The following is a 9,260-nucleotide window of genomic DNA, read 5'->3' as shown; positions in this document are numbered from 1 at the left end:
ATTCTGTCCCTGCAATGTGACAATCAGTCACCTAATTCTGACCATAACTGTTAAAAAAAAAGGGGGGGGGGATAAAAACAAAACAAAATAAACAAACAAAAAACAAACCAAAAAAAGAAGTAGAGGACCAGAAGACTTTGCTTAAGACGACCCAAAGATGGTAGATCACAATATGAACTTGACAAAATCTGGTGGTCTTCAATGCTTCATGGAAACCACAGTTTTTATTGCCAAAAATTATAGGATATTAAGTGTTTCAGAGTCATCTGGAACACATTAATAATCATTAACATTTGTACAGTACATGCAGTTTGCAAAGTACTTTTATACTCACTGCCTTATTTGATCTTCACAATAGATCTTTAGAGTAGGTAAATTTCATAGATCAAATTTTACAGATGCAAACACTGGGTACACAAGGTTTATGCCTATTCCCCAAAGTCACCAAGCAGTGAGGAGGCAAAGCCAGGTTATGCCAGTCCAAGTCCTTACCACCACCCCACACTGCTTTCCAAGGGATGGCCAACCTAAGCCGCCCTGGACGGAAGAGTCTGGGTGGCTTGCTTACTCTCTGTGTTTATTTGCATGATGTTATGCTGTTGAGCTGGATGAGTTTAAAAGCAGACCATGGCTGTTGCCACTGTTTGTTAAACACTGCTACTTGGAGTAGGCAGGGATACAGAGAGCAGCTTGAGTTCTTCGTCATCTTGAACAAGATCAAGCAGGATGAATAGAGGGAAAAGCAATTCTAGCCGATATGGATGAAGGAAGCTCTCCCACATGCTATGTTTTGTATTGGCATTTCTGTTCTTTCCTACACTTGTTATACTTTATTCTTTACTCTGGGAAGTTCAAGGTAGTAATAATAAAATGATCTTTCTTGAAGGTCTCTCTAACTCTGATCCCAACTATTATTATTCCCCAGCAGTCTTTCATGTCAGACTTCCTTTCCCAATGCTCCTCATGAAACTCTCCGTATCCCAATACACTGTGCGTATTGCTACTTTCTTGCACACAAACCCTATATAGAGGAATTATAATTATGTGATAATACCTTCCATTTATTAAGCACCTATTAAATGCCAGGCACTGTGGTAGGCACTTTATAAACTTTATGTAATCTCTAAACCTTGTAGCCAGTCTACAAGCTATGACTCATTCCTTTCACTTTGCAGATAAAGAAAGCCAAGTCCAGAATGACTGAGTCTGAATCTTATGTAGTGGGTGACAGAACTGAGATACATAGAGCTAACTTCAAAGCCAAGATTCTCTCCAGTACATAGCACACAGGGATAATGCTTATTGTATTAGCTATTCAAAGAAGGCATTTAGTGCAAATGTTCATTTTAAATTTATGTATGTATTTTAACAGCATCATACTCTCTTTTCCTCAGCTCTTAAAAGGTAGGTTGGTGGTCTAAGGTGATGAAAAGCAAACCTAATACACATGCAGTGCTCCCATATCATATCGCTTACCAACCTAAAGAGACTTACGGCATATAATGGACCCTTCTGTTCTTCTTTCTCCACCTGGTCAACTCTCAAAGGAAAACAAAATTCATATGATCATTGAAGTCTAGAAATTAACTTTTATTTTCAATCTGTCAAGAACTCCTGGCAGTTATTAATTTTATTAAAATGATTACATATGGCAAAACAAAGAATAGAGGTAATTCTATTTCTCTACAACATAAATTATGAGTTAGATTCTTAGCTGCTGGCTCAGCATTGTTCAAGATTCTTTTAAGGATTGGGGGGAACTTTAATTTCCAGAAAATGTTAAAGCAGCAAAAGAAAAAATAAATTAAAAGTAATTGCAATTGGAGATATTGCCAAGGATATGCTAATTATAAAATCTTCTTGATGTGTTTATAGGCCAGATTCCAAGCTTTGGTATTTAAAAATAAAAATCATGTGAAAGCTCTCCTATAATGCCTTGTCATTTATAGTTTATAACACAGAACGAATTTGCTGATTCTTTTTAAAAGGATGGGAAAAATGAATTACAACTAATTCAAATAAAAAACAACCAGCATCCATTCATCTAACTGAAATATGTCAAAACGAAGTCAATTTTATTAAAATATTTAATACCAGAATAACTTATAATAGTATGAAAAAGAGTGAAGTACTTGTCCTTCGTTTTCTTTGACATGATCACATTATGACAAAATTAATTGGTAAGGATTCGAAAGTTTTTGTCAAGGATCTGTAACTATTTAAGGATGTAAACCAAACGAACTCATACTTCATCTGATCATACAGTCATAACTTAACATATCCTGCTTTGCACTTACTGTTACTGCAAACAGCAATTTAAAAAACAAAGTAAAAATATATATATACAAAATATTTTTATATCAAATTATTTTCATTACACTAAATAAACCCAAACCCCAAATACTATGTTACATGAAAAAGTGTCCTACGATTTATATCAAGATTGATATTGTCCACATATCAACTAGAGCAGCCTTTGGTTTGAAAAACATTTTGCAAAATAAAGAAAAATACCACCACATGGCTGCACTAATGGCTCTCATTCACACTCACAAAAAAGCTTTCCAGTTTAAAAAAAAAAAAAAAATACAAAATAGATTACATACCCAGAAAAAACATCCCACCATAAAAGAGTCAAATCCTTTTTACTTCTCTGTAGCACATATTCTCTGTTATATTTGGCATCTCCACTGTTTATTCAAGTTTCAAGTCTCCCCCAGCTGATTAGAATATTATTGTTTGATTGAAAACTATATTCTTCTTTCTTGATACTGATTATTCTCACTCAATGATAGTCTAATTTAGAAACAAAATGTTCCTTCTTTTAATGCATGAGTTCACTTAATTTTTACTTTAATGTCCTTGGCAAAATGCAAAGACTGTCAATGTTTGTTTTCCATATGTTTTAAATTTAAAAACCAATTTTATGAGTGTATATGTATATTCACATAGAGATACATTTCTTTCATTGTCTTGTTCTCGTTGCAATACAAATTGTCCATCAGCAATTATAATTTGAAATGAACCAACTAAAAGGTTTTTTAACCATTCCACATGAAAAGCTTTCCATCACAAAAAGCACTGAACTTTAACGCAAACAGGATTATGTGTTAAAACTAAACTATAGGTTTAGTTCTACACGGGAACATTTTGAGTACTTTATATAATAAAATTTTTAAGAACTTCAGCAAAACTTAAGAAAAAGAAAATCCAAATTAATTCTAAAAGGGCATTGTGGCATTTTCCAGCAATGCTTGGAAAAAGTTCTTCAGATCACAATGTATTCACTGGGATTCTTTTTACGTGTACATGTTATGTGATCGCCGCTCCTTTCCTTTTGGAACTTTGTAGTGTGTCTGATAGGCAGGCAAAATACATGCATGAAATTCTCACTGTCACTCTGAAAAGCATGCTGAACAATTTTAAATGCTGCAGAAGTTGTTTTTTTAAGAGGAACGTTTCATTTGGGCTGAATAGATGTCCAAGTTTTAACACGTGAATTACTGAATACATTGTGAGGCCTTTCAGCGCATGTGGTTTCAGTCCTGGAATGGTCAGAGGCCCGTCTGGAGTGACACACAGACGAACAAGCATGGCGGTGTTGTCATTTGAGGCATAGCTGCTCCACTACGCCCACGTTGCTGCTGATTTTTGGGAAGCAAGGCACTTACTGTAACTTACTGATGCATAGTTTGAGTAACATAAAATAAGTTACTATTTTTGATTAAAGTGAGGTTTTTATAATTTATATGTCTTTTATAGAAGCAACTAAATGATATAGTTAGGATAATTAAAAATAAAAAGAGGTTTGAAATGGAGTCATTTCCACTTCCGCTTCGGCTCGTAGGAGGAGGCTTTATGGGAAAACACTGACGTGAAGAACAGCCATTGGTCTGAAAAGCGACAAACCCTTAAAACTGGTGGACCAGTGGCACTTTGACGGTCTTGACTTCTGCTATATGTGACGACTTCTGGATGATGCAACTGGTGGTTCCCTGCAGTGTGTCTTTGCCCTGTGCAAGATTTGTTAAGGCCATAGCGGCATTAATCTCCTTCCAGTATGTGTCATCTTTGCTTGGTCCCTTCCTGTGGGCTGCACTGGATTTCAGCAAGAAAAGAAAGATAATGATCAAATCCACTGCAGTGTACACAGAAAGTGCCATCAATGAAAAGCACAAATGGCGGATAAAAACACATTTCTCACCTGTCACCCTTATTGGATCCATTTTCCAGAGCATCTGTAAAGACAAGCAAAAACTCGATTATTTTTCTTTCCTTGTTTCTTTCTGTTTTAATCTCTGGAGTTGCCTCATTAACGACCAGGAATAGAAGCTAATCAGAAAATATGGTTGAAAGTCAGTTAATTTCTTGTTTAACAAAGATAAAGTAGTTTAAGATACAAAAGAAATCTCTCTGCAAAGAAGCAGGAATAAGATGAGAACAGGTAATAAAAAATGCAAAATAGCTTTCATAAATATACAAAAATCTGACATTGATTTATCCCAAGAAATTGAGTTTTTTAATGAGGAGGCAAACAGTAGAGGGACAAGGTTCCTGGCCTTCCTGCGGCCAGGTTCTGTTCTCACTCCCCCACTCACCTGCTTACCTTTGGACAGGCTACAATGCTTCCACAAAGTCTGGGATGCAATTTCCTCAACTATAAAAAAAGAGGGTTCTTAGAACTTCAGGGTGCCTCTGGTTCAACCTTCTATGACTTCGTGGGAATCAAACCGTGATTTCAGAAAAAGGATTGACAAAGAGTTCCCTCTGGCTAGCTAGCAAATGAGTAGCAAATTCAATGCAACAGCACAGGGCTTCTGACCCTATCAGAATAAGCAGGCACCAGTCTTCCAGCTGCAAAGGAACCCTTCCCACTGCAGGAAATGAGCATTATGGGGTGAGCTTTGCTTACGCACTCTCTCTTTTGGTGTACATTTCCTCCCTCTCTCAGGCACCAATGTCTACCAGTGCAAACATCAATATCGAGAAAGATGAAATGGGCTACTGATCTTGATTAATTCTCCCTAGGTAGCTTTTAGGCTAAAAGAATATGGTACTCGGAACCCCAAAATAGACATGCTGGAGGGGAAGATAGACAGAGGGTAAAGAGGATCTGCTAGCATGGCATGGGAAGTGGGGACAAAGGAACAGGGTTGAGACTCCCCATCAGCCTATGAGATTCCAAAACTAAGTTAAGTTACGACCACCATCACCACCACCACCATCATCATCAACATCAACAACAATAAATATTACCAAGTAGTTACGATATGAGGCACTTTGCCCTATACAGGAAACATGAAAACCAGAACCTCCTTCCAGTTGTATGGCTTTGGAAAGCTGTATTTTCCTCTTCCTGTTTTACCTCTCTCAACCCAATATTTTTTAAAGACATCTTTTCCCGCTCTGCAAGGCTCAAGGCTAGTAAGGTGAGGCAGCCTAATTTTCCAGTTCTGGGCTCTAAGACAGTAATGGGACTTGAGAATAAGAGCATCAGCATGACCGTAATACAGTGTAACCAGGGTAAAATTTTCCAAGGAAGATACGTTCAGGAGAAGAATGATTATATACCCATGGAGAGGAGGCAGCTAAAGTCCTGTGTCCTCTAGGAAAGAAAAGAATTAGGAAAGCCTGTTAGTGCATCCTGAGTCGGGCCTCCTGGTGTGGACCTGGGGGAAATAAAGGGTCACTGTGGGCTCTTTGTAGAATCCTTCCTAGGGTCCCAGGGAGTTTTTTTTAAAAAAAAAAAAAAAAAAGGCAAGCCAACAAAACAAAAACACTTAGTGCATAAATAACAAGGTTCTTATGAGGAATAAATGAGATGCTATGTGTCTGGCCCAAAACAGAACAACAAACATTAGTCCCTTTCTTTGATCTCCTTTTATTTAGAGGTCCTTGGGGGAAATAGCTCAATCTGTGAGCAGCTGGATGGTCACCGACTGTATCTTCTGGTCCCTACTAGGTTGGCCTGGATGGCTACTTATATTTCGGCTGCTTTTGATATTTTTGGAACTATACAATTACTTATGTAATTGAAGAAAGAGAATGACAATTTTTAATTCACAGAACTCCAATAATCCCAGTTTACAGATCCCTTCCTCCGTGCCAGGCACTATTCTAAGCACTTTGTGTCTTAGCTTATTTTGTATTAGTGACTCTGTACGTGGATAGCATGTCTCTGTTATGTCTGTTAAGTCACTCTTTGTTTCGTACTATTATCTGTAAATCTTTACTCAGGAATGACAGAGACAGTGTACTATAAAAACAGAGAACAAGTCAAGGTCTTTGTTTAGGAGGAGGAAAGCCAGCAACACTGGATATTTTACAGAGGAAAAAAAAAAGAGTTAAGCCTTTGCTCAATTTTGCCCACAAATTGCAACAATTCTGTTGCCAAAGTGAAGCAATAGGTTATGGAGATATTTATTCAATGGAAAGACTTGGCAAAAGCAGAATAAGTTCCATGAAGCTTAAATAACATTAGGGAAATAACAAAACATAATTTAGAAAAGACCATGTAACTGATGCTCTGGCTTACAAACAAAGCAGTCTCACATATTCAAAGGGAACCAGAGGCGAATTCCCTACCTGAATGATCAACCCAAGAGTGATTACCGCACAGACGACAAGAAGGAAGCCTGTGGCCATCAAATATGTAATGGGTTACAGAACCCAGAAATGCCATAAATGAGTGGAGGCTACATGTGGATTTACCGTTCAGGTCCATGGAGAGATTCCGTTTAAGAGGAAGAGTGATCACGTACGTCCTGCAGCGCAGTCAGCAGTTGGATGCTGGTAGCACTGCGGCTTGTCTCCCTAAACTCCTTCCACCGAGAAACAAGTTTACTACAGCCAACTGCGAAATTATAAAATTCTGCTTACTCTTCGGGTGTATGAGTTTTACAGCTCAGTGCCTATGAAAATACCTTTGAAGTGTAAAACTTAGATTCCAATCCCTGTTCGGGTATTCTTAATTAGTTTCATGATTTCAACAAGGTCCCCAGCAGCATACAAAAGACTGCATCCTGCATTTCATTTCTAAAGCTGATGGGTATGTTCAGTGTCATTAGGTATGGATTCAGGTTCTTTTCCCAGCAACAGAAGAAAGGTCTTCATAAAAAGTAAGGAACAGAAGAGACATTTTGCTTCTCTCTCAAGAGCAACGCGAAAACAGGGTGTAACAAAGCTCAGTGTCAAACATTTCAAACCAACAAGAAAGAGGTGGCTACTACTATTTGGGGTGGAGGGGGGTGGGGAGAATCTCTGTGTCCAGGGTGCTTCTGGTTCAAAACATAAATGGGTGTTAGAACGGCATGCTTTCTCTGTTGCTGTTGTTGGTGGGTTGCCCAGTGTCACTAGGATATTATGCGTCTAAGAGCCACCTCCTGCAGAGTAGTGTGTTCTAGTTCCCAGAAGAGCTAGCAGAAGCAAGATAGCAAACAGGGGTCCTTTTACTCAAACATTAGTGCTCTTGCAGGAAAGCAAAGGGTAATAAAGATCTGCTGGATTGGGAAGATGGTTTTTCCAGTCCTTACTCTGAGATGAAATCTGGGGAAATACCCCAGCTATTTTAGAGAACTGACATCATTGAGGGGAACTCAGAAAAGGTACCCTCTACTGCTTACATTAAATAACTCCATTAATTGTGAAGATGCTTTTTTCTTGTGCTTTTTTCTTTTGAAGTGTAAACTAGCTGGCTTTTATCTGATTCAAGTGTTTTGCATCTTTTCAGCCAATAGATAGGTGCTCAGTGGGGGGCTCAAGCCACTTCTACACACAGCAGACAGGTGGTCTCCCTGGCTCCTGTCCAGAAGTGGCATCCAGTCACAATCTGCCAGGAGAGGGAAGGATTCTGAATGCCGCTGCAAAGAGAGAAATCTGAAGTCTGAGCCAGAGCAGACGTTTCCCTGCTGTTAATTAGCATGCACAGACTTAGGGTCTGACTGACCTACATTCAGCTCAGCTGTATCTCTCACTCTGCAAGTAGCTTGGCTCGGCCTATCCGAAGTCTGGGCTAAAATGCCTTTTTAGATTCTAAGGTTCCAAAAATTGGCTACGCTGTCAATTACCATAAAAGCAACTGGTTGGCAGGCACAGCTTATTGAACCAGCCAAAAGAGCGTGTTTTAAGACCAAAAAAGAAGAGGAAAGGGGAAAAAAAAAAAAAAAAGAGGTGCGTAGTTAGGAAAATCTTGGATGCCGTAAAACCCAAACCATGCTGAAACTTAAAGTGGGGCTATCCTCAGTTTGGACATGTGTTTCCTTATAAAGATATGTAGAGAAACAATTACACTGAAAACCACTTCTATTGCCATTCGAGATGTGGAAGCACCAAGCTCTGTGGGCAGATTCCAGTCGACTTTGATAAACGCAATCTAGAAACATATTAATTCTGATATATATTCCTGAAGTAAGAGTTATGGTCATAAAAAGAGATAAAAATATGGCCAAATCTCTGAGTTTTTTTTTTTTTTTTCCAAATTGAATCAATAAGCCCTAAGGTTAGGAATGTTTAAAAAGATTCCACAAATGTGGAGCAGAAACTCACATCACTTAAGTGTAGATAAAAAATATGAGGATTTAAAAAAATTAAATTAGCTAAAAATTATGCACTACGTATTTCCCTAAATTGAGATGGAGTGATTCAGAGATGCAGATGCTTGACCACCGCGCCCCCTTGCAACTGTGTCTGTTTTGGGGCCATCACTGGGGACAGCTGATGTGGACAGCCAGGGTTTGGTGTGTTTCTGATCTCAGAGGTCCCAAAAGCCCCCAGGACACCAGATCAGTTTTTGGAGTTATTTACATACTTGGAACAGTTGAGATAAAGAGCAAGGCTCTGGCAAACCGGGCAGATGGAAAACCTTCCTGAAGATTACGAAATGCCGACGGCTCCAAATCTACAGGACCTTACCCCAAACGGACGGAGCAATCCCTGGGGCTCCCTGCTCCCACCTCCATAGTCTCTATCTTTACTTCCCCACATACTGGATCCACGCGGGGGTCACACACACACCTAAAGACTGGTTCCACTATGACTCTATACTGTTTTTAAAAACAGCATATGTTGTGTCTCTTTCTTTCTTTCTTTCACAGAGAGAGAGATCACAAGTACACAGAGAGGCAGGCAGAGAGAGGGGGGGAAGCAGGCTCCCTGCTGAGCAGAGAGCCCAATGCAGGGCTCCACCGCAGGACCCTGAGATCATGACCTGAGCTAAAGGCAGAGGCTTTAACCCAAGGAGCCACCCAGACGCCCCTATGCTG

At 39.2% G+C, this 9,260-nt stretch overlaps 1 protein-coding gene across 4 annotated transcripts in view; it reads right to left on the bottom strand.

The window, feature by feature from the left end:
* Positions 1–1,569: 1,569 nt before the first annotated feature.
* MKX (mohawk homeobox) overlaps positions 1,570–9,260 on the bottom strand; it is a 73,705-nt gene continuing 66,014 nt past the window's right edge. For all 4 annotated transcript variants that reach the window (XM_059183833.1, XM_059183834.1, XM_059183835.1 and 1 more), the window contains 2 exons: positions 4,205–4,238; positions 1,570–4,098 (listed from right to left, as the gene is read on the bottom strand). In XM_059183833.1, coding sequence (XP_059039816.1) covers positions 3,912–4,098; positions 4,205–4,238 — 221 coding nt within the window. In that variant the 3' untranslated portion in view covers positions 1,570–3,911. The remainder of the gene's footprint in view (positions 4,099–4,204; positions 4,239–9,260) is intronic.

This window comes from Mustela lutreola, chromosome 8 (assembly GCF_030435805.1).
Source record: "Mustela lutreola isolate mMusLut2 chromosome 8, mMusLut2.pri, whole genome shotgun sequence".
NCBI classification, from domain to species: domain Eukaryota; kingdom Metazoa; phylum Chordata; class Mammalia; order Carnivora; family Mustelidae; genus Mustela; species Mustela lutreola.
This window is presented reverse-complemented; position numbering and strand designations above follow the sequence as displayed.